General features: G+C 41.4%; 1 protein-coding gene across 3 annotated transcripts in view; it reads right to left on the bottom strand.

Moving 5' to 3' along the window:
* Positions 1–310: 310 nt before the first annotated feature.
* The window catches only part of LOC121877395 (receptor-type tyrosine-protein phosphatase N2-like), a 38,425-nt gene continuing 11,681 nt past the window's right edge, over positions 311–27,054 (bottom strand). For 2 of the 3 annotated variants that reach the window (XM_042383145.1, XM_042383158.1), the window contains exons 2-10: positions 26,545–26,610; positions 25,300–25,454; positions 19,317–19,371; positions 16,722–16,826; positions 15,110–15,226; positions 11,127–11,324; positions 9,549–9,715; positions 7,167–7,220; positions 311–2,254 (exon numbers count right to left, since the gene is read on the bottom strand). In XM_042383145.1, coding sequence (XP_042239079.1) covers positions 2,044–2,254; positions 7,167–7,220; positions 9,549–9,715; positions 11,127–11,324; positions 15,110–15,226; positions 16,722–16,826; positions 19,317–19,371; positions 25,300–25,454; positions 26,545–26,610 — 1,128 coding nt within the window. In that variant the 3' untranslated portion in view covers positions 311–2,043. The remainder of the gene's footprint in view (positions 2,255–7,166; positions 7,221–9,548; positions 9,716–11,126; positions 11,325–15,109; positions 15,227–16,721; positions 16,827–19,316; positions 19,372–25,299; positions 25,455–26,544; positions 26,611–27,054) is intronic. The other variant, XM_042383151.1, reaches the window with a different exon arrangement.

The following is a 27,054-nucleotide window of genomic DNA, read 5'->3' as shown; positions in this document are numbered from 1 at the left end:
CAGATTATTTCCAAAGGTGGCATCATGGGTTTTCTGGTCCAAGAAGGTCTCTCTCAGATAATCTCTGGTGCCATCTTGGAACAAAAATGTGATGCCAAGGTCACATTATTGGGAATGTCCTCCAGATTATGAGGAATTTAGTGGGAATATGACATATACTCTTGAGTATCAGTCAAGATAAGTTAGAGAAAATGAGAGACTTCATCACCTTTAGGAAAATCACAACATTTCATTCTCAATCAGGAACTTTTGTTATCAGTCAAGAAATAAATTTGGTGTGAGTTTAAATAAGGGATAATGAGGAGAGGACTCCACCAAATCACTTTATTGGCGTCGGACGAGAGCGTAACACCGCCTTACTTAAGATGACAAGGAGATATACCGATCGCAAATCATATCAGGGCCTTATTGATAAACAAATACCCAAAGAAACATTAATGATTCTGATAACAATAATACTCAAAATCATAATAATAATCACAAGACTCCGTAGAATAAGTGATAATAACATAATACATTTAGTTATAGTAGTGTACCTGATTTTTAACCTAAATATTAATTATCTATTTAAGAGTACTGTATACAAAATAATCATCTGTATAATAATATGACATAAGGATATTAAATAGTAATGAACCCAAAAACTGATACGGGTACCAAGATATAACAATGACGCACTGAACTACACAACACTTGTCGATGATATCCCTACTTACGTCTCTCACACGTCTTATTTGTGTAAAATATTTGGAGAATTCATTTGTTTTTTCTCCCGAGATTTGCAGACGATAGAACGGAGAATATATATATATATATATATATATATATATATATATATATATATATATATATATATATATATATATATATATATATATATATATATATATATATATATATATATATATATATATATATATGTATATATATTTGTTAGTTTTGCACTCTGCTCCCACTATCTCCTCAGGTGGTAGAATTTTGTGTGGATATTTTAGCCCATGAAGATGAAAGAATTCCCAGTTCCACAGCTTCCGATGGGCATCTGATCTTTCTGAATAAATGTACCTTAAACCTACGTACTAGACTATCCATTTGATCTACCGTTAGAGACACAGGAAGCAACATTTACGCTCATTGGCTACGAGAGTCATATGGCCGAGGAACTTGATTGGCTGATAGAAGCCTTCTTGGGAGGCTGGGTCCAAGAAGGCTCCTGATTGGAGGAGGAGGAGGGCAAATCCATCCAAGAGGCTCGGGGACTGGACATCACGTAGCCAATGAAGTGACTGAATTTTATTTTTTTTGTGGTTCTTTTATATTTTCGAGTTTTTATTACTTTTGGGGACAACTTTTGTAGAGAAAATAAAGCGGACAGTAGAGGTTTGGAATACATTTACTTTACTCAGTTACAAAAACTTTTTCATTTATGTCTGCATACATATTATATCTTCCTGGTAAGGAAGTTGTGTTTCTTCGGACTGATATTTATTAATTCTGTACAAGACGCCATTTTTAGACAAAGTGCACCCCCATTTGCTATGTTTTATAAAGTTTGTGTAACTGAGTGTGACTTGGTGGACGTCTGCTTGATACACAACGTTACAGTGTTATTATTACCACTTATACACAATTTAATTATATATATATATCCCTATATACTTTTATTTGGAAACAATGAAAGAAAATATATATCATATATTATTATCCTCTGACACCTGTAGTATATTTACGTCCAATGTAAGCCATCCATAGTCCTAAGAACCAAGCTTTGTGGATAATTTAGTGTCCTGTACGAAAGGGGTTGAAAAGTAAAGCGACAACGAGATACATGTCGCCGCCGAGTTGTGACCTTGGCGACGCTAGCAGAGGTACAACGCCCGCCGGCCGCCACCCCCAGGTCGAGCGTCGCTCAGGGAGGGACGAACCAAGCGGTGTGTGAAGGAGGAGTATGGTCGGGACGCTCACGGAAACACAACATTTGGTGTCCGTGCGTCCCTCCTGCAGGCCTGAATTCTCGCCGGGTCGTCGTCAGGAGGCTGGCTACTACTGTGGGAGGGCCTTGAGTATGGCGTGCACCTCCTCCGCCACGGCCATCAACACAAATTCGAACTGCGCCTTACTCTTGACCATGTGGGGCCGCTGGTCACGGATGTGTTCCAGCGTGGCGGCGATGTCGATCTCCTTGGCACCCTTTGCCATACGGTTCAACACCATATCGATGAGGCAGTAGGTCCCCGTGCGCCCGATCCCATCACTGTAAGCGAATGGAAATGTTAATGGTGGTGTAGAACATATTATAGTGTCGAAGGGGATTTGTAGCATGGGACATAGGGGGATATGACACTGGTAATACAATGGTAAATGTAATGTGGGACACGAATATATATATATTTTTTAAGGGCATTAGCCCACCCGGGCACAGGTAATTTTTAATGACCCAGATCAAGGCCTGGGGCGAAAATATAATATAATAAAATAATAATAATAATAATTATGATGATGATAATGGTAATAATAATAATAATAATAATAATAATAAAATTAATATCAATATATTAAATAAATAACAATTATAATAAAATATAATAATAATAATAATAATAATAATAATAATAATAATAATAATAATAATAATAATAATAATAAAAATAATAATAATACCCCCTGTAATAATAAAGAGCCATGAATAAATACAAAAACAAATATAAAAATATCAAGAGTGAGAAACGCTATATGTATGTTGTGTTGTCAAAGTAAGAGAAACAATTGAGACCCTGCAATTGTGTGTAAATGAGGCAGAAAGTCAGATCAGCAACCTTGGACTTGGTCACAATTTTTGTGATGCCATATGGCAGCAGGGTCCACCATTGGACAACACATTATGCTTCCAATAACTTCCTAAGCGGTAGTACCTCCCAAAGACAATGTGTAAAGTTGGTACACAACACCATCATCGTCACCAGCCCTGGGACACACACAACACCATCACCTTTCCACTAGCCTTGGGGTAGTGGTGATGGCTATGGTATAGAGCCGTGAACACACACAACACCATCACCTTTCCACTAGTCTTGGGTGTTTCCCTGCACGCGTCACAATTGATCCACTGCTGCTATTGATGTATGAACACTTTACCTGGCACTTTTCTCATCTTCACCTTACACCCAATAGTTCTTTGAACAATGTCCTCTATCTGTGATTATAAAAAAACAACAAAATGAAAAGATGAAAGATGATTCCTCCTCCTACAAGGTTGTAGCTCAATGGCGTGTCATGGTTATCACTTATTTTTACTTGAATGCAAGAATGTCATCTGGAATTTGTCTATACGCTTCTCAGAAATACATTAAATTGTTTCATCTCATGGATGTGATGTTTTTAAGATTCTCTGAGACTTGTTTGTGCAACTGAATTCTGGGGTGGAAAGCCGCGGTCGAAGGGTAACTAGGCAGAGTGTACTGACCTTAAACACACATGTGTGCCCCACGCAATACACTCACACACACAGTTGCCATACCTACGCCTTCATCTTGCTAACTACACCTGCGGGAATAATTCATACAGCAATTTTTAACTCCGAGCCGGAACTGTTTTTTGTCTTGAGTTGTAAGCAGGAAATATGAGGCTGTAAGACAAAATGGACTAAAGACGACGGCTCCAAGGATTTACCCTCTAGCTGTTGATGCCACCATTTTCTCTTGATCACCATGGCAACGAGACAGCATCACAAACATGGATGGGATCACTATAGCAATCATACCCTTAGCAACGGAATGTCTGGGATGGTGGTGGTGGGTGTTGTGTTGGTGGGTATGGTGGTGTTGGTGGGTATGGTGGTGGGTGTGGTTTTGATGGGTATGGTCGTGATGGTGGTGGATACGGTTGCGGTGTTGGTGAATATGATTATGATGGTGGTGTTGGTGGATATGGTAGCGACACTTCCCCCATACTATAAGCTGGGTGGACACACTACTCCTATTCTATAAGCTGGGTGGCCACACTACCCGTATACTATAAACTGGGTGGCCACCTTTCCTCTGTACTATAAGCTGGATGGCCACACCTTCCATTACAAAGTGTACCATGTGACCACACCCTCACTTCGCCCCTGGTGCTTTCTTAGTCACAAGGCGGGTCTGGAGTATAGCAGTGTGGCCAAGTGAAATGATAACCTATGACTGTATTAAAAACAATTCTTTATGGTGAAGGTACCGAGGCTCCCGGAAGATTGCCTAGAATTATTTCTTTCAGCCTGTTTACATAAGTGAGGTGTGTTGTGGGAGTCGGGTTTTGGGAAACGTAAACATGAAAGTGTGTGTGTGTGTGTGTTTTGTCGGGTTGTCATGGTAACGAGAGAAAGCGTCGCCAAGGGCATGGAACCCGTGTGTGAAGATTATAAAGCATCACTATTCATCTCCACAGTCTCCTTGCTCTCATCGCTAATTATGGCCTTCTCTATTATCGCCGGCTTCATGTCACATTAATTAGGGGAGGAGTGGTGGGGGTGTAAGGGCATGGTTGAGGTGGAGGAGGATGGCTTTGGGGGTAAGAGGATGGCTTTGGGGGTAAGAGGATGGCTTTGGGGGTAGGAGGATGGCTTTGGGGGTAAGAGGATGGCTGGGGGTAAGAGGATGGCTGGGGGTAAGAGGATGGCTTTGGGGTAGGAGGATGGCTTTGGGGGTAAGGATGGCTGGGGTAGGAGGATGGCTTTGGGGGGTAAGAGGATGGCTGGGGGTAAGAGGATGGCTTTGGGGGTAAGAGGATGGCTTTGGGGGGTAGGAGGATGGCTTTGGGGGTAAAAAGGATGGCTGGGGGGTGGGAGGATGGCTTTGGGGGTAAGAGGATGGCTGGGGGTAAGAGGATGGCTTTGGGGGTAAGAGGATGGCTGGGGGTAGGAGGATGACGATGTGTTTTTGGGGAATGGCGGATGGCTGATGGGGGGGGGGTAAGAGGATGGCTTTGGGGGCTATGGCTTTGGGGTAGGGAGGATGGCTTTGGGGGTAGGAGGATTTGGCTGGGAGGTTTGGGGGTAGGAGGATGGCTTTGGGGTATGGCTTTGGGGTGGGGGTAAGAGGATGGCTTGGGGGTAGGAGGATGGCTGGGGGGTAGGAGGATGGCTTTGGGGTAGGATGATGGCTTTGGGGGGGGGTAGGGGATGGCTTTGGGGTAAGAAGATGGCTGGGGTGAAGGGGGATTACTGGGGGTGTAGGGGGTGGTGAGTAGAGGGGTGTAGGGGAGTGGCGGGGCAATTTTCCAAACCAGGTAGTGTTGTCTGGAGGGTGATGGCATATAACGAATATTCCTCCCCCCCCCTTGTTTAGTGGTGATGAATAAGTGGTTCTTTTGAAAGCCACTGAAGTGAACATCCGCTATAATATTGTACACGGATAAGAATCCACACAAACACTGTTTTCGAGAGCTGAAAATAACATTATTGTGATATTGCGATACAAATTTCACACCAAACAGGTAAACAAATAAGGATTTTTGAGGTGAGAATACTGTGAATATTATCAACTAATAGAAAATGCCAGACATAACACCGGACAAGACAAAGGTGTGGAGTTCATATCCTGAAACTTTGTGCTGACAATAGCACAAAGAACACAATAAGGCGAGGGATCACCTTTCCTTTTTTGTCAGGGATAAAGTTAGTGTTATCAGCGCCATTAAACACCGATACAAAATCTTCTTTAAGGTAATAATTAGTGGGCCGAAACAGAGGCAGCGGATTACTGAGAGAAAGAAGCCTTGCTCGTTACGCGTCGTAATAATAACCAATAACACTAACACGGCGCTTCACTAAGTCAACAAAATTAATATCCTTTGTTTTCACTTGAACAGAGAGGTCGGGAAAAATATTAGTGGGGTAATTACAAGCTTATTATTTAAAAAAAATGAAGACTCGTAAAAGTGCGAATTAAGTCTCTCCTAAGGAAGGGAAGAGCTCCAAGCAGTGTGTTGACAACAATACGGGGAGGAGAATAAGCTAACCAGCGCCCGGCAAAAGATCAACAAGTGTGTGATCCTCATCCTCCCCCCAACACCATGACAACCATCTTAGCCTTGTACAGGTGACAAGGACTATGTGTTTGTGGTATCTTCTCGCAGGTGGGAAGCTTGCTTGAGAATATCATTTTATCAACCTTTGGTCTTCATGCGGGTGACAAGAGACTGACGTTTATAGGGGTTGTCAAGTTTGCTCTTACAGGTGGCTTCGTCTAGGTAACAAACTATATAAGGTGTTTATTATACCTTTAACACTGGTGTAAATCATGTTTGAAAATAACAAAACAACTTTCATGGTTTTGAACAGGTGACAAACAGCAAGTACAGTAGTTAAAAGATTCTGAAATTCCTTCTTGGCGGCGGCTTCATGCAGGTAAAAGACAGGTCCATAGTGTTTTGAATTACTCCCTCGCTGGGTAAGTTGTGAACACTTGAAAGCAATACTGAAGGTAGCTAAAGGATAATTAGGCATTGTCAATTAACTTTTAAGACGTCACAAATTTCTCTGTGAAGTATTTTTATTGTTAATCAACTTCCCAACCCATATCGTGACACAAACAAGTCTCTCCTTCAGCATGAGTCAACTGGATTATATACTATAGTTGTACACAAGTGATCGCGGGCACCTTCGTGCCCAGTGAAAGTGCTTGGCTAGCGTACAGCGAATGAGGGTGCGCCAAGTCCGTATACTTGCATCGTTTTCCATCGTAAATAAAATGGTTAATTAATGCCTTCCTAAAGAAACCATCGACATGGAACCAGGTCTGTTCTACTCTACGAATTGTTTGCGATTTTTCCACAAAGTTTGATGAAAAACGATTGTGCCGTTTCGGCTGCCCAGAACAGACAGACAGACAGACACACGCCTAGTCCTATAGTATATTAGATGATGTGTGAGTCATCTGACACATGTCGCTTGGCACTATGTTGCAGCCACACGCGCCCCATAGATAGGCTGCCAAGCATTGCTGGATAAATGTGTGGGGGGTTATGTTCATGTTAAAGATAATTAATTTTATCTGTATCACCTGGGTGTGTATGATAGATAGGTGTGTGTGTATGTGTGTGTTTCACAAGAAATAAAGTGTGTGATATACATGTTTATATCATTTGACTTACTCTTTGTGATATACTGTACAAGGGAGAGAAAAACTTACCTGCAGTGAACGATGATGGGGCAGGAACGACCTCGATATGACTTGTTGACTTTCCTGAAAAATAATCAGATGAAAGTTACTGTTCATTGTCTTTCTTGTGTTTAGTCATGTTACTGAAGAACATATGTTGTGGTGTAAGGTTAGATGTCAATAAAGTATATGAAGAGTATTGTTAGACATACTGGATTGGATTTTTTTTATAAACATCAAAGATAATTTAGCAGTAGGGAAAGAAAGAAAATCAGAGGTTTATTAACATAAAGAAAAATAGTAGGTAGGTAGGTTGGGAGGGAGGTAGGCAGGTAGGTAGGTAGGTAGGTAGGGAGGTAGGTAGGTAGGTAGGTAGGTAGGTAGGTAGGTAGGAGGAGGGAGGGAGGGAGGGAGGAGGAGGAGGTAGGTAGGTACATAAATAGGGAGAAACAAGTACAGTGACAGGGTGTAATTTACCAAGATAAATATGCTGTATATTAGACATGGAGATAAATGGTTTGAGTGAAACGAAGAAGGATACGGAGACAAATACCTAGATATAGAAAGTATGTTTCACCCATTGGAACAACAACCATAATGACAGGATAGTGAATCAACCTGCAAACCCAAATTACCTCATTACCGACAACTTAATGAAGTTGTCCGTCATGGCTGCCAAACTGTATTGCAATGTACCTTCATTTTTACCTCTTAACTATTATTATACCACGATTGTGTAGCAAACTGGTGCAAGTTGAATATAGGTATTGGGGTTCATATAATCTTATAAAATGGGAGTGAAATAAGCTGGTACGTTATGGACACTGATAAAATACATATGGTTTACGGTTCCAACATTGTTGTAATAGCGCAGCAAACTAATAAAGGTGGGGTTGGTTTTAGACTTAAGAAATTCAGTTTATCTCATACCTTTACTGTGTAATTAACCGGTATTGACTATTTAATAATTGTAAGTTTCAACTAACATTACACCACTTTCGTTTCGACAGTTGCAGTACGTGGGGTAGCTATTATCAGATAAGAAGCAGACAAGTAAAGGCGGCGATCTAACCATATTAATATAAACAACACCAATTCCTGTCATAGAGAAACTGCTGAACCAGATTATACATTTTGCTGCATCAAGCTTTGTGGGCATAATTTTGACTAATGTGAATGTATCTGTTACAGTCGGAGGGGAGAGAGAGAGAATCTATATACTCCCATATTAACGATGCTGGTCTTCATCCTCGTAGATAAGCCAGAGGTACCCCGCCACCCACTATCATATTACTGGATGACAACCAATGATGTACTTTATGATGGGATCATTGTACTGTACTAGTGTTAAATGATGAAGCTTCATGCTTACACATTAGCACATCACTGCCAGCAATGACTGTATTACTGGTAGTCACCCAGGGATGGGACAGGCGAGACTTTGATATTCCTTACTTGTCTGTGAGAATTATAATGAATGTTAAATGTTTCTGAATGTTATCTCTTTTGAATCTAATTTAAGTACTGTAAGTGATGAACATATCCGGAGTTTATTAAAAAGGTAATGTAATATCACTATAGTTAAGACGATTCTTCACCACCGTGAGAAATAAATCTATTTAGTGACTTTCTTTGATACCGAACTTTTCGAGTCTTGGCAGCAGGGGAGTTACTGCAGGAGGTAAGTGGTTACGGTTGTAGGAAAACATCGTTTACCTTAAGACCGTCGCAGCAGCAGCCTGTCTGGCCCGCGCACGACCATCACTTTTGTGACTATGCAATTCCTTACAGCACATAATTGCAAAAATCACAAAAATGATGAGCGGACAGCGGTGGTCTCGTTGAGGTGAGGAATCCCTCACTGGTGGAGAGTCCCTCACTGGTGATGGCCTCGTGTGGCTGTCGACTGGTTTCTTGTATATAACCATATACCTGTAGTGTTTTTCATCATTTGCCATCTTCTCCCTAAGTCTTGTGACACCTCCGCTACACTACCATGTCTTCCCTACATCTTGTGATGGTGAGGGTGTCACAAGCCTTCATCCAGACTGGCTTTTGTATACAACTTTATTCTTTTATATACTGTATATATATATATATATATATATATATATATATATATATATATATATATATATATATATATATATATATATATATATATATATATATATATACACACTCTTCTCCCAGAAGTCTCTCTATTAAGAAGGGTCTTCCCCACTACAGTGATAACGACCTCTTTTGAGCCTCCTTTTGAAACACAGAACCTATCCGTAAGTGGGGTTCTGCCAGAAAGTAAACCAAATCCCACATGTGTGGGTCTCCGCTGGAATGGGAAAATGAGTCTGTGAATAAATGCCCCCATGAGTCAACGTGTGAGTCAGGTTAAGTAAGTGAACCACTACTGACCTTCTAAACTCGAGGAGGGCCTTGGTGGAGGCTGGGGTGCCGGAGTCTGGCCAAGAGAGGAAGTGGAACTGGGTGACTGTGCGGGTCTCCCCCGTGCGCACGTTCTTTAGGTAGAAAGACCTCACCAGGTAGTCGTCACACCAGATGTGTTCAGACACCAGATGAACCTGTACGGGGAGGAGAGGTGAGCGTTACTAGATTATATAATAGTTCCCGCAGAACCGAAGGGTTTCAATGTCATCTCCTTAAATTAAAGTATTCTAAACTTTGAATACAAAAATTATGAGTTCCATGAGGAGGGAAGCCAAAACAAGTAAAATCTTTAAAACACGTGACAGCGAAAAATAATCTCTAAAACCCACCAACTAGAAAACCTTAATACTGGATGAGGTCCTTCTAGTAGAACACGTCAAACACACGTACGTCTTAAGGCAGTCTAACACCGGATGCCACGCTAGCTACGCTGCGGAACTTCAGTCCCGATGCTTACTATGTGAGTGTTTACACAGGATAATATGCACGCCATGTATTTGGAGAGACACTCTCAGTATTGTTGCATCAGTCAAGATGGAGGGCAGTGCACAGTGGGTTTACGAGGAGGAGGAAATTTTACTGCTGACTCTAGGAATGTCGTAGAAAAGAAAAACGAAGTAAGTACATGAAACCAATGTTGATAAGGCCAAACTTTGACGAATACCATCATCTTGTGCAGGAGCTTTCAGCTGACGAAGAAAAATAAATGATATGGTTGGGAATGACCTTGAAGCAGGGCGCTAGCTGCCGTCTTTCTCAACATTCAGTCCCAGACTGCCAAAATGCTCTAGTGCGCGACGAAGCCACACCGAGAAAAAGTCCCCGGAGAAGGCACTCTGGGATGGTACACAGACGTCGGATATGTATCATCGCATTCAGTTTGAACAGCCTCGTTGAGAAACAACAGAAGCAATTCAAAGCCACACGTAATTTCCATCCGCAGTGTAGCTAGCATCTCATCCGGTGTGAAACGGCCTTTACCCTAAAACCTAAGAACTAAAAAAGAAAAAGAAAAAAAGAGGATTCTTTTTAGACGTCAAACCGTCAGCCCGGCGTGTGAGACTGAACTGATTAGATTATTTTAAAATCTAGGATTTCGACCAGGAACACAGGATGTAGAGGGTCCTTCCAAGCTGGTAGAACTGGACCTCATCAAATTATTAAAACCCAAACTAAGAGAAATCCTTCCCAAATTATCTATATATTAAGAATCTTAAATTTAGAACCTTCACACTGAAACTTCAGTTCAAGAACTTGGCACATGAAACTGTATTTAAGACCCCAAGAAGAGATCAAACACCGGTCGGCCTAACTTTACAGATTAAAACAGAGGGGTGGTAAAGATGCCTCCAGGTGGTCGAGTGTATGACCTCTCCTCGTAAGGTCCCCATAAACTGAGGCCAAGCATCTCTAGGTCTGATCCTAAAGCTAGTTGCCATACTAGAGATAAACATATTAGCGTATCTGACACAATGATTGCGGTAGAGGTCGGAGGGTCAAATAGGCTTGGGACCCTACAAGTGGCTTAACATTCTCGTCTCTGACCTCGTAGATGTGGTAGAGGTCGCTGCCCTCCTCAGGCCAGTATCGGTGGCAGAAGGCGTGGCCGTTCTCCGTGAGTCTTGTGAGCATGACGATAACCACACTGCCTTGTTCCCACACCAACTGCCAGAAGTCCGCCGCTGTGCTCTCCAGGGGACCTTGAGTCGCGATGTACGCCGGGTTCCGAGGATCATGGTCCGTCTATGTGTCGGGTAAAGATAACAGATTAAGCATAATCATAAAAACCATTTTAAAAGTATATATATATGTTAGCGGGAGAATCTCGGAAACTACTTTACCGATCTGTAGTGATGATGATGGATGGTGTTATATGTAGTGATGATGGATGGTGTTATATGTAGTGATGATGGGTGGTGTTATATGTAGTGATGATGGGTGGTGTTATATGTAGTGATGATGGATGGTGTTATATGTAGTGATGATGGGCGGTATATATGTAGTGATGATGGATGGTGTTATATGTGGAAGATGATATGGTGTTTATATGTAGATGATGGATGGTGTTATATGTAGTGATGATGGGTGGTGTTATATGTAGTGATGATGGTGGTGTTATATGTAGTGATGATGGTGGTGTTATAAGGAAAGATGATGGATGGTGTTATATGTAGTGATGATGGATGGTGTTATATGTAGTGATGATGGGTGGTACAGCGTAGTGATGATGATGGTAAGAGGCGTAGTGATGATGGGTGGTGTTATATGTAGTGATGATGGATGGTGTTATATGTAGTGATGATGGGTGTTATATGTAGTGATGTTGGGTGGTGTTATATGTAGTGATGATGGATGGTGTTATATGTAGTGATGATGGATGGTGTTATATGTAGTGATGATGGATGGTGTTATATGCAGTGATGATGGATGGTGTTATATGTAGTGATGATGGATGGTGTTATATGTAGTGGTGGTGGTGACGGTGGTAGTGACTGTGGTACTGGTGGTGATGGTGATAGCGGCATGTTTGTGGTGATAGTGGTGGTGGTAGAGACTGGTTGATAATAGTGGTAATGATGGTGGTGGTAATGATGATGGTGGTAGTAGTGGTGGTAGTGCTGATGGTGGTAGTAGTGGTGGTAGTGATGGTGGTGCTATATGTAGTGATGATAGATGGTGTTATATGTAGTGATGATGGATGGTGTTATATGTAGTGATGATGGGTGGTGTTATATGTAGTGATGATGGATGGTGTTATATGTAGTGATGATGGGTGGTGTTATATGTAGTGATGATGGATGGTGTTATATGTAGTGATTATGGGTGGTGTTATATGTAGTGATGATGGATGGTGTTATATGTAGTGATGATGGATGGTGTTATATGTAGTGAAGATGGATGATGTTATATGTAGTGATGATGGATGATGTTATATGTAGTAATGATGAATGGTGTTATATGTAGTGATGATGGATGTTGTTATATGTAGTGATGATGGATGGTGTTATATGTAGTAATGATGAATGGTCTTATATGTAGTGATGATGGATGATGTTATATGTAGTGATGATGGGTGGTGTTATATGTAGTGATGATTAGACAATAAAATAATAACAGTTTAATGCTAAAAAAATATACTTTGCTGTACCGTTGCTGTGGAACTTACATGCACCGTTAATGAACTATTGATGGAAGAAGTTTTGGGGACTGAACAGTGAGACAATGTGGAGCCTCCCGGAGGGTGGCGTCCTACCATGGCCTAGCGAATGAGCCGCCCGGACCAAACTTGGCATGGATAGCAAGTGTCATGTGGGGATCTAAAAAAAACTCCAACCATCCCGATCCGACACACCCAACCCGACCCGACCCGTTAAACCACACAAAGGTTGAAAAGTCGTATCACATCCCACGTATTATAGGTAATTTTATCCTTATATATACGACTACACGTTCACTACAACACCCGTACTACACGTTCATTACAACAGCAGTACTACAAGGTCACTACAACACTCATACTACACGTTCACTACAACACCATTGGACCCCAGGTCGCCTCTCAACCTCGCTCACAATGAGAATCCAGTGTGCAACATCAAAAAAGGATCGGCAAAGGCAAAACTCTTAGAAAAATGCAGCCTCATAGTCTGGGATGAATGCCTCAAGGCATCACACCTTTGGAGAAGTGTTCAGACACTCACCCTATCCATAAACATGAGAGTACATCTACAAGGAGAACAGGATGCTGGACGGTTTGCAAACCTTCTACTACAGAATGGGAATGGAACTTTCCCTGTTGATTCAGAAGGACAAATATTCATTCCTCAAGGATGTGGAAATGCTGTAAAGTCCTCAACTGAGCTCACTAACATGGTCTACCCAAACATTATCTACCACTACAAGGATCAAAAGTGGCTGCGTGAACGCGCAATTCTGGCACCAAAGAATGAAACAGTGGCTGAAATCAACATGACTCTACTCAGACAGCTTCCAGGCAGTGAGACCTCATTCAAATCAGTTGATACAGTAATCGACCAGGACCAAGCAGTCCAGTACCCAGCAGAATTCCTTAATTCTTTGGAGCCCGCTGGAATGCCTCCTCACCACCTCACTCTCAAGATTGGAACTCCTATAATGCTCTCAAGAAATCTTAAACCACCAAATCCTCTGCAATGGCACAAGACTGGTGGTGAAGAACATGATGCCACATGTACTGGAAGCTACAATACTGACAGGAAAAGCTAAAGGAGAGGACGTTTTTATACCAAGGATACCTCTCATCACCACTGACCTGCCATTTGAGTTCAAGCGACTTCAGTTCCCGGTTAAAGTGAACTTTGCCATGACCATCTACAAAAGCCAGGGACAGTCCCTAAAGATGGTTGGCCTAAACCTGGTGTTTCCTTGCTTCTCTCATGGCCAGTTCTATGTTGGATGCTCCAGAGTGGGAACTGGCAAAAATCTGTACATACTTGCTGCTAATGGCAAAACCATAAATGTGGTCTACCTTCATGCATGTTAATAATTACAATAGCAACACTGTAATAATAATAATAAAAAAGAACCATAAAGATATATAAAAATGAAAAAATAAAAATCAACAGTGAGAAACAATATACAGTCTGTACGTTGTGTTGTCAAAGTAAGAGAAACAACTGAGACACTGCAATTGTGTTTAAATGAGGCAGAAAGTTAGATCAGCAAACTGGGACTTGGTCACAACTTTTGTGATGCCATATGGAAGCAGGGTCTACCATTAGACAACACATTATGCTTCCAATATCTTCCCAGGCGGTAGTACTGTACCTCCCTGTATGGTAGCTGCCTACTACCTGGATCGATGGATGGACAGAAAACATAACCCCATCAAGTCGTCTAATACTGACCACTAATAAAAAAAAAAAATTATATATATACTGTATGTATATATATATATATATATATATATATATATATATATATATATATATATATATATATATATATATATATATATATATATATATATATATATATATATATATATATATATTGTTAAATGGCCAAAACACAGATATTAAGCCTTGAATACACAAAGAGGCAGCGTGACCGGCACTGTACTCCAGCAACTGTAAAGTTAGGTGGACTGGGTGTCCCCCCAGGAAGGAACTAGTGAATCTTCTCAGGCGCTGCATCACTTTATGTGATAGAAAAATACGAAGACCAAAAGTAGATACTAAGATAACATTACTCAAGCGGGGTATTAATAAGGAAGAAGAGATAACACAAGGGAAGGGGATTACTGGTGTGGCAGTTAACACGAGGGAAGAGAATTCCTGGTGTGAGAAATAACTAATGGGAAGGGGATTACTGGTGTGAGAGATAACTAATGGGAAGGGGATTCCTGGTGTGAGAGATAAATAATGGGAAGGGGATTCCTGGTGTGAGAGATAAATAATGGGAAGGGGATTACTGGTGTGAGAGATAACTAATGGGAAGGAGATTACTGACGTGAGAGATTATTGGTGGGAAGGGAGCATGCTACTCACGATGGAGGAGGCGTTGATGTAGTCAGAGCCGTTGAGGTTGGCGTGGGCGTTGAGGACTACCCTATTGTGATCGTAGGGCACGGCGTCGGGATACCTGTTCTTCTGGTTGTTCTCCGGCTGTGAGCAGAGAACAATGCACAGTGAACAGGTATTTACTTACGTCTAAACTGAAGAACAGGCAAAAGTGACTCCTTGTTTTAGTTATTCTGGGGAAAGAACTATTGGGTTTAATGTACATATGTTGTGGTTACTTAGGTTAAAGAACTATTGTACGTGATTACACCTGTTTCTTTATTAATATACCTGAATACACCTGTTTCTCTACTAATATACCTGAATACACCTGTTACTCTACTAATGTACCTGAATACACCTGTTTCTCTACTAATGTACCTGAATACACCTGTTTCTCTACTAATGTACCTGAATACACCTGTTACTCTACTAATGTACCTGAATACACCTGTTTCTCTACTAATATACCTGAATACACCTGTTTCTCTACTAATGTACCTGAATACACCTGTTTCTCTACTAATGTACCTGAATACACCTGTTACTCTACTAATGTACCTGAATACACCTGTTTCTCTACTAATGTACCTGAATACACCTGTTACTCTACTAATGTACCTGAATACACCTGTTTCTCTACTAATGTACCTGAATACACCTGTTTCTCTACTAATGTACCTGAATACACCTGTTACTCTACTAATGTACCTGAATACACCTGTCTCTCTACTAATGTACCTGAATACACCTGTCTCTCTACTAATGTACCTGAATACACCTGTCAATGTAAGTCTCTCCTTCCCTGACCACCTCCCTAACGTTCCCTCCCCTCCTCGACTCCCTACCGTTCTATCTCCCTCCCCTCCCCGACTCCCTACCGTTCTATCTCCCTCCCCTCCTCGACTTTCCCTACCGTTTTATCTCCCTCCCTCCCCCGACTCCCTACCGTTTTCTCCTCACCCGGCTCCTACGTTCTATCCCTCCCCTCTCGACTCCCCTACATTTTATCTCCCCTCCCCTCCTCTGACTCCCTGCGTTTTATCTCCCTCCTCCCCCGACTCCCTACCGTTCTATCTTCCCCTCCTCCCCGACTCCCCACCGTTTTATCCCTCCCTCCTCGACTCCCCTACCGTCTATCTCCCCTCCCCTCCCCTCCCCTACCGTTCTCTCCCTCCCCTCCCGACTCCCCTACCGTTCTATCTCCCTCCCTCCTCCCGACTCCCCTACCGTTCTCTCCTCCTCCCCGACTCCCTACCGTTCTATCTCTCCCCGGCATCCCTACCGTGTTCTCTCCTTCCCCTCCGAGACCACCTCCCTACCATTTTCTCCCCGTCCATCTCTCCTAACTCCTAACATTCTCCCTCACTCTCCTCCCTTACGCCTCTGCGTTTTCTTCCTCCATCTTCCTGACTCCTTAACGTTCACTCTCCCTCCTCCCCTGGCTCCCAAACCTTTCTCTTGCTCCATCTCCTGACTCCCTAACGTTCTACCCCCCCTCCCCTCCCTGACTCCCTAACGTTCTCTCTCCCTCCCCTCCCTGACTCCCTAACGTTCTCTCTCCCTCCCCTCCCTGGCGTGCTCAGGATGATGAACGTACCTTGAGGGCGAGGGTGGTGGCGCAAGGTTCGGCTTCATAGGCACACAGAGCGATCCACTCCTGTTCGAGGCGGTCCTTGTTCTTGAGGTGGTCCTCCATGTACGACTGTTGGAGGATGATACCGTCGGAGGTGAAGGCGGTATATTTGGCTGGGTGAGGGAGGAGGGATGTGACCGTGTGTGTGTGGAGGAGGAGGAGGTGGGTGGGGTGGGGGTGTAGTGAGGGGGAAAGAGGAGGTATGGTAGTGAAGGAAGGTATATGTGGTAGTGAGAGAAGGATGGTGGAAAGAGAGGAATGGAAGTGTGAGAGGAGGAGGAGGAAGACTGGGAGAGTAAGAGAAGGAGGAGGAAGAGGAGGAATCGCCGAAATCATTGGGTAACAATATGAATATAAGAGAGAGAGAGAGAAGATGTCTTGTTTATCTTCATTCCAGCCAACTACACACACCTGGCTAAGTTTTAACAAGGTGACGTTCCTTAATTAGTGTTGCCTACTCCCAGGTGATACTTGATTTTATCATCAAAAGGTTTCTCACGCTCATTTTAAAATATATGAACTCAGTTGAAAGGGGAGACGATTCTTTTTTCAAGAGCGCAAATTAACCGTAAAATGATGTAGGAAAAATAGAGGTCGGATGAAAGAAGTTGCCTGAAAGAGAGAGTTTTCTACCTGTTAATGAAGCGGAGGGTGAAGGTGGTAGGTGTACGTCTGCTAGAGATGATGACGGGCTGAGGTAAAGACTATTCCCTCAGTTATCTTATTAATTATTACTCTTGGTAGATATTGGAGTCTATAGGGCTATAGCTCCCTCCCGCTGTCTACTATTATTCTTGGTAGACATAATGTTCTACTTCAACCTATATACTGTCTTGTAGTCATAATAGACATAATTATATAAGCATATTTTCATAAGGAGGAAGTAGAGGCGTATACTGGTGTTATTATTATTATTGGTATTAGTATTGATGATGATAGTATTATTATTATTATTATTATTATTGATATTATTATTATTATTATTGTTATTAGTATTATTATTATTACTTCTTCACATACGCAGGGGGAGGTGTGTACTGTCAGCGTATACTGTACTAGTACACCTACAGCTTCACGTTACCCCACATGAGAAAGAGTGACGTGTGTTCTGAAGACCTCTACCTATACTACTGACAAGGACGTCCCAGCTGAGAGTTACTTATTGTACTATGATATTATAACCATCAATCCTTTCATTATTAAACTGATCTTCGTCCTTTTATTTTTACTCGTTCTTTTTACGACTATCATCATCATCATCATCATCATCATCATCATCATCATCATCATCATCATCATCATCATCGTATCCTATAATGATCTTTATTATTATTATAAATATTACTATTATTATTATTATTATTATTATTATTATTATTATTATTATTATTATTATTATTATTATTTGATATCATTCTTAATTGAGTTTTATTATTATAGTTATTATTATTAGTGCTGTTTTTATGATTAATATTGTTATATTTTTCCCTCATTCCTCTTATTTTAGGTATGTATAGGTACCTTTTATTACAGGTGTGTACATAGAGGCCAACAGGTGTTTGCGAGTGAGTCACGATCCCTTGTTGATCTCACTTACGCCTCTGTTATTTAAAGCAATAACATTACACAAGCTTAATTATTGATAATCCATTTAACTGGTTCATCCGTTTTGCCTAATGACGCTTGTTTTAAAAAATTCCACGAGGGAGCCGGCGATTATATAGATAGCCCCAGCGCTTCATGGTTTGGGGGGGGGGGGGCAATGTTACCAGATTAATATATATCTGATAATGTTTCTTGGATTTATGCAGCTATCATGTAGAATAACGGGGAGGCAACGTTTCGGTGTTTAGGTATGGATGAAGAGTCTGATGTTGAGGTTCGTCGAGAACTTCATTAGGGCGCGAATAAATGCTATAGTATACGCGAAGGTTTTAGGCGATGTTGTGTGTGAGGGTCTCGTCTGTCTAAGTGTCAGTGGGTTAAGCCGGAGGTAAGCTCTTGCTGTCTGGAGATGTTACGACCAACCTCTCAAGATAGGTGGTTAGATCAGGTCCTAACCACCCTGGCGCAAACCAAACGTCCGTGGCTCAAACGTCCGATACATTCCAGAGCAGACAACGAAGGCGGAGGTTGGGTAACAGTTACAGGGGTGACCCAGATGGTGGTGGAGCGTGGAGCAGACAGAGATCGAGCTGTGATTTAGACTCCACCCCAAGGAGGAATCAAAGGAGAAGATAATGTAGACTGTTATAGAGGGATAAAAAAAAGGCACAGGAAGACAGTGGCCAAAGATCATGTACAGACGAAAACATATTCATGAACTACAGGTGCGCAAGAACAGGTAAACGTAATAATTAATCCACAAGTAGAAACTGACGATGGTCCTCAGATGAAAGGAGTGGTCGAAGATAATAAGTTAATTAATGATAGTGATTCACAAGTAAAATAGGACATAATAATCATGATTCACTGGTAAACACAGGTCTTGTTGGTAAAGGTGAAAAGGTGGTTAAGGTCTCTGGGGATGAAATAAACAAGCAGATATGATTTACTCACCAGTACCATGTGTCCAGTAGAGATGTCCATGTTAGACGCTACGGGTTCCTCGCTCCTGAAACAAAGAACACCCTACAGGACCTGCCAACACACAGTATCAAGTCTACAATAATACACATGAACTATTTTCTCCCATACATTATACCGGAGCACGCATCCAGTTACGGTATCTCGGTGCGAGTTGAGTGTTATTTAAGAATCGGGGAGTTCAGCGGTTCAGAAATGCCTTGTCATGGATTTTGGAATCCACAACACACTGGACACGTCTTACACACATCAGATCCGAAAACAAGACCGTGCTAACTCTGAGCCCTGAACTGTCCCCTTTAGTGAGCCAGGCAAGTACTTTTCACATATTTCTAGTTCATGAAAAAAATTAACGAAAGCAGCTTTAATAATCCGTCTCTGTACCAGAGCTCCAATAAACCTCATATATAGCCATATTATGGGGAAAATAAGAAGGACGTGAGAATCTGAGCCCAGGTAGGTATCAGTGGATATACAGGTTGTAATATTAATTAGCAGCAGGTGGCGGCCATATCCTGTGGCGTGCGTGTTATTTTTTTTCGCGTTAGTGACAGAGTTGCATCCAGGATGGAAAGATAGAGAAACTTAATGCAGATATAAAAAAAGAGTATATATATATATATATATATATATATATATATATATATATATATATATATATATATATAAGATAACTAGGAAACAAATGAAGTTCAGTGACTTGTATTTTCATTAATTTCAGCGGCAAGTACACCGTACTCACCCCTGAAGATGTGAAATACACGAACGAGTTTAAACCATGTTTCGATGTAGTTATCAGCATATATATAGATCACGCGCACTATAGTATATTATATATATATATATATATATATATATATATATATATATATATATATATATATATATATATATATATATATATATATATATATATATATATATATACAGTATGTGTGTGTGTGTGTGTGTAAAACAAAGTGAGACAACAGGAGAAATAAAGAGAAACGAAGTGCTGAAGGATGTTAGAGAGAGAGGGAGAGAGATATCTCACATATTTTTTGTTTTAATCATTTAATAATCTTATCCACTTACCCAGTTTTATATGAATTAAATTCATCTCGTCGTTGTTTTGTGGAAAGTTGTATCTCGTCGACAAACTAGTTAGTGAGGCCGTTTGTGCCAGCAATTTATTTGTGTACGCCCTACCGTTAGGTTAATTGTGTTTATCATGGCCGCCGGGCAATGAGGATTTATGTTTGAACATAAACAGAAAAATAAATAATTTTCATTATAGTGTTCCTCTCCCCCCTCACCTCCTCAGCAAAAAAAATACTGAACTAGAATACTCACATTAACTCCCAACCCCCCACCCCACCCCCATCCTTACCCCCCCCCCGCCTTATCCGCACATCATCGAGCGGATAATGTGATCTAGGGCTAGCAGTATCCGCATTTAAGTGAACCTACGCCTTATCCCATGATTATCAGCCGGATATTAGGGAACATGGTAGTCTGTTCGTCCTCGCGTGTATTCCATTTTATCTAAACATTATCTTGCTTCCTATGTACCATTTTCTTTCCCGCGGCAACCAGTACTGTGCAAGACGTAAGGTTGTAGAATCGTATTTAGTTCGGTTGTTCTGCGAGTTCCTCCTAGTCCACGTCTTGTCCTTTCAGTTAAATTAAATAATTAAGGAAAATAAAGGGAAACACTATACCATATTATAATCAAAACGAAAAGCATATTATATAATTCATTAAGTTTAAAATTAACAATATACTCGTATATACTACAAATAAAAATAAATTAAACGAATAAAAATATATTACAATAAAATGACAACTAAAACAATATGATTGAAAAGCAATGAAAAACAAATGAGAAACTTCAAAGGAAAAATATAATCGTAACAGAATGGTGTTCCGTGACTCACTCTCTCTTGTTTGTCAGAATTTTAAGTGAGACAAAAAGCTGATGAGGGGGCTAAGTACCTCACCTTACTATACCCCAGTCAGTAGTGAGACAAAACACTGGTGTGGGAGGGGGGTAAGTACCTCACGTCACAAGACCAAGATACTGTCAATGTTGAAAGCCGCTCCCTGCCTCAGTACCCGCATACATTTACTGCATATATTATGTATTAGTGTTATACAATACTACTAAGCTGCTCTTTTTGGTACACTTCTATCACAGGTTAAGGCGTCACCAGTACATTTCTCCTATAGGTTCAGGCAATAAGGCTTTATCATACTACGACAATGTGGAAACTACCAAAGGGTGAATTTTTATTACCTTCATCTGTACCTCTACCGGGGACTGTGAGGATGGTATCTGGACTTGACTTAGCAGCAGTGTTGTCTTAGACGGTCTTATGGCAGTAATATATACAACTCACTTACTCATATTAGATCTTAATCGAGTAACACAGATTTGTTTCTTAAATAAAACTGGAGAGAAAAAAGTCCATGAGAGAGTAGTCATTCTCTTAATGGAGTGTTGGTATTAACTTGTATATAGGGTTTTGTTCCACACCCTGGTAGAATGAATCCATATTGATGTCGATAGAGCAAGGAACTCGGGTCCAGATCTGTTAAGTAGCGCTTTGAAGAATCACTCTCAGTTCCCGGATCTTGTTTCAGTTATCAGTCGACACTTTGAAACCGCGCGTAAGATGTATCCTTAACAGACAGAATAGAGTATTGCTGAAATCTCCTTTGAGACACTTGTAAGCTCGATACAGGTTTCGAACGACAAGATCAGAAACAACGCTCTCTTTTAAGACACTGCGAAACCGAATTTTAGTTTTCCAATGAGATGATATCAATTAACAGTTAAAAAATGACAAGAGTAAGAGCGTAGCGACGACCAACACCACCAACAGTATCATGGACTGAGCTCCTCCCGCCCCTCTGCCATGCCTCACTGCCCCCCCCTCCCCCCTCTCATCCGTCAGCGCGTACGAATCACTCTCGCACGTCTGTTAATTACAACTTGTCCTACATATCATCTTGCAACATATATTTATTATACAAAACCCAGACGGAGATGAAATATTAATTAAAGTCCTGTGGGGATTGTTCTAACGAATAAGACAAACGGGGTTAAGTAATGGTCGATATTAGTTGCGGTGATGAGGAACTACAGTGATGTGGGACCTGCAGATAAGTTGCCACAGTTGCCAACAAGTCATATATTTACATCATTGACGTAACTATGATGGCGGGGTAGTGTTGGCACATTTTTTTTTCCGGGTGCAGAAGAGAACCCTAACATAACGCCGGTAATTAAATTTGTAACCAGATGACTGAGATGTGTGTATAGTGTATAGCTCATAGTGTGTGTGTGTGTGTGTGTGTGTGTGTGTGTGTGTGTGTGTGTGTGTGTGTCGTTAATTACATGTGGCGCCAGGGAAACATCCAACAATCACCTGTTGACACACACACACACACACACACACTGAGGAATCTAATTGTTCACAAACTGCTTGGAATAAACTGTAACTTATCAGTAATTGAATAAAATCTCCAGGCATTGATATTTGACTCTGAATAATTTGATAACATTAGCCTACAGTGAGCCATGGGTGAGCGGGAGACGTCAGGGTGACAAGGATGTTTGTGCCAGTTACTGCATAAAGCATAACTCGACTCACTTATGAACGCTTACTCTGACAGATATGATTAATGCCGTCGTTTGCTTTTGGTTGTGACGCTAGATGTCATAATTCTAGGTCTAGATTTACACTCTTAATACACTTAAATTATTCACTTCTAACTGGTGTTAAGTGAACCTACAGCATGTGTCTAATGACGTAAAATCAATGTAATTTTGATGTTATTTTGAATGGTCATTTTGTCAACCAGTTAGATGTGTTTTTACATATTCACTTACAACAAAAATTCGGGTATAATGATCTTAAAAATCCCGGGCTCTGGTTGAGGTAATAGTTAGTGATGAGTGGAACTGACAAGCCGGTATTCTCAAGGGTTTATAAGTATTTGTTCTTCTAAATGGGGATAAAAGTTCACTTAGTTACAGTTTATTAAATTTAATCTCGACGCCGTTTTGTCCGCCATCCTCGTGTTGTGGGGTAAGTTATACTGCTCCACCTTACCAGTTAGGAGAAAAACTTCACCAAAAGTAGATACTTGGGACTGGTGTTGTCATTACCGTCGCTGTAACCGGGATACTTATCCATGCCTAAAATTATGAAAGCAATTTTTGGTGATGGGTGAGACTTGTTGCCTTCCTAACACACACACACAGCTAGCTGGTAAACTAATAATAACCGGTAGAGCTACAACTGAAATAAACATGCCAGTGTGAGCGTCTTGTATAATAAAGACTGCATCTTCCGTTTCGTCGCCATTCAGTGATACTTCAGACCGATATAAAATCAATATGCAACTGATAAATATTATGATAGTTTGTTGTGTTTTGTATAAATATGGACCAAATCAAACGGGTGTACTTCTGAACTTAAGAGAAATGAAAGGCGTTTTTCGCATCGCTGATGTGAACGTGACCATCTCCCTTACACCTATCAATGCTTAGAACGGCGTAAACATTCATTAGTTATCGCGCGATGACGTAGTTTACACCTTGCGTCGGTGCTCAGCTGTTGGTCGGCGGTGGCGGCGGTGGTAGGTAGTTAAAGCGGAAGGTGTCGCCCGGCCTCACCGTTAAAGGAGAGTTTTTCACCAGCGGGACTGTTGTGTTCTCGTTTAGATTTTTCACGAGATGATGTCTCTTCCGTCCAGAATGTTTCTTTTTTTATCCACTTTATGTGACGACTTGTAACGAATGTGGGACTTGTGAGGGTAAACCTGTGCTTGAGGGGGCAAGTTTACACACACACACACATTAATGGTATCTACCCAAGCTCCTCACCTGTTTCAGTAGATGGTAGGGTATTATGCAAGGAGCAGACCTATACACACAGCCTTCACGAATATAACACTACACAATGGGCAGACCAATACAAACAGGGTTAGTTTTAAGGTTACCGGTCCTGGTGCGGCTCTCAGATCAGTAGTGCCAAGCAGCCGAGTGTGAGCTGCCCGAGTACGAAACACGGTAACCATTTATGACAACCGACTTCAACCCACCAGGCCTAACTTAACCTAGTGTTTAACCTGAAATAACCGACTGGGCCAAACTTATCCAAATTTGACCTAGCATAACCCATTAGAACAAAAATCAAAGCAAACTTAACCTAACCCACCATACCAAATTTAACATAACCAGATCTAATTAAACCAGTCTGACCTAACTTAATCCAGCAAAACGATTTTCGGAAAGTTTGTCTGTTTTCTGAGATGGACGGTGCAACACAGCGAGGGCGTACTAAGACAAGTCGGCCTTGTGTGTAAGAAAGCTGTTGTATATTTTGGAAAAACAAACTTTGAGCAAACCGGTTCCCGCAAAATTGTATTGAGAGACGCACCCTGGACTGTTGTTACCTAATACTGACTTAGCATTTTTTTAAAGACTTCATGTAATAAACTTCAGTTAGATAGTTTAACCCTTTTAAGACTGACAGATATATCCTTTGAGGCTGACAATTTAACCCTAGGAAGACGACAGTTTAACACACTAGAGTCAACGTTTTTACCAGTTGATGTCGACGTTTTAACTCACCAAGGACGGGTTTAACCCTTTGAAGTCGACGGTTTAACTCTTTAAGAAGGATAGTTTAAACCATCGTCTTAGAAAAAAAGAGAGTTAAATTATAGACTAATTAAAATATACTGACATGATAGGTAATACACTAGGGAACTGAATTATACTGAAGACATAGACGTAAATACATGAAGTAAACTCACACTGAAGACAGATCACAGAGAGACAAAGAAGAGAAAGGAGAGACGAAAAAGGTGAGAGAACATGGACAGACACGAGAATAAGGACCGAAAAGAGAGAGAGAGAGAGAGAGAGAGAGAGAGAGAGAGAGAGAGAGAGAGAGACACTGACCATGAACTAGTAGATGACCTGGAGGACGGGGAGTTATTGCCGTTGTCAAGATCCCTGGATAGGCTGGGCATCCTCTGGCTCGGGGCCTGGGTGGACGGGGGCTCGCTCTTACCTCCTTCTCCTGCCTTCCCTGCCATTATCCCGCGACATAGTTCCTGGAGGAGGGGAAATACCTTGGCGTGAGAGTGCGAAGTTCATTCACAAGCTTGGGGCAAACAGTCTTTATAAGTGTGGTAGATTGTTCACAAGCGTGGGGCAAACAGTTTATATAAGTGTGGTAGATTGTTCACAAGCGTGGGGTAAACAGTCTTTATAAGTGTGGTAGACTGTTCACAAGCGTGGGGCAAACAGTCTTTATAAGTGTGGTAGATTGTTCACAAGCGTGGGGCAAACAGTCTTTATAAGTGTGGTAGATTGTTCACAAGCGTGGGGTAAACAGTCTTTATAAGTGTGGTAGATTGTTCACAAGCGTGGGGTAAACAGTCTTTATAAGTGTGGTAGATTGTTCACAAGCGTGGGGCAGTCTTTATAAGTGTGGTAGATTGTTCACAAGCGTTGGACAAATATTTGAGGAGGAAGATATATGTGTGGGAAGATTATCTGAATACGAAAGTTGTTGCATGGGAAAATATTCAAAAGCGCGGGAAAATGCCTGAAGCGTGTGAATATATCAATGAATTAGGAAAATATTTGTGTGGGAAAAACATCAGTGAAGGCGTAAATGTCTCTGAATATGGAATTAGCCGAGGGAAAACTTTCTTGACTGTGGGGGAAATTATTCATGAGCGTGGAAAAAGAATACTGAAGAATCCCGGGAAAAAATGTATGAGTGCGGGGGAAATATTCACTGGGTGCGAGAAAGCCGCTATGATTAGGAAATATCTCCGGGAACATATCCATTGAGTGGGCAAATGTTCATGAGCAAGAAAACATCAACAAACCTGGAGAAATATCTCTAAGTTTCATTACATTTGTGAGAATATATCTTTCGTGTGTTGCGTATATGCGTTTGTTGCTAAGGTTTGGAAATCACATACAGTATAGGTTGGCAATCCAAACCAGAATGAACCTTAACACGTCAATGGTGAAGGTCTGTTCTGGTTTATAGAAGAGAATCATGGCACGAAGATGAAACTATATCCAGATGGTTTCGAACACTGGAAAACGAAGCACTCAGGAGAACACTGAGAATAAGATGGCAGGGTGTTGTCAGAAATGAGATCATGCGGGAAACTGCTAACGTACCGTACGTTGATGAGTGGCTGATGAGGGACCGGTGGTGATGGTTGGGACACATTCTTCGTGTTCAACCTGAGAGAATAATAAGGGAAGCTGTGAGGTGAACACCCGGGGAACAAGGAGGAGAGGGAGAGCGAGATCCACTTGGCTACGGACCATGAGGGGAGAGGCGGAGGGACAACACTGGTGATGACATGCAAGAGGTCGATGGGGGTGGCGGGCGTGGTTACGTGTAGGCCCTTTGTGTCGCACGGTGTTGGAGGATGTAAGAGGTAATGTTTATGGGGAAAACATCCAAGTGCTTGAGGAAGTATATGTAAACAATATCCCTGACCGTCGGAAAAGAGAAAGTTACATTGGCAGCGGTTTGTTTCTGCCGAGAAATGTGACATTAAGTCATGTGTGTAGGCTTATTAACTAATTATTTATAAAACAAGACACATTTATGAAAGGAAACTTGACTGGATGGGGTAAATATTTTTTTAAATTCTGGATACCATGGATGAAGAGCAAGGA

Source organism: Homarus americanus, unplaced genomic scaffold (assembly GCF_018991925.1).
Source record: "Homarus americanus isolate GMGI-L3 unplaced genomic scaffold, GMGI_Hamer_2.0 scaffold33468, whole genome shotgun sequence".
Classification (NCBI taxonomy): Eukaryota; Metazoa; Arthropoda; class Malacostraca; order Decapoda; family Nephropidae; genus Homarus; species Homarus americanus.
Note: the sequence above shows the minus strand (reverse complement) of the source record. Positions and strands in the feature narration are given on the sequence as shown.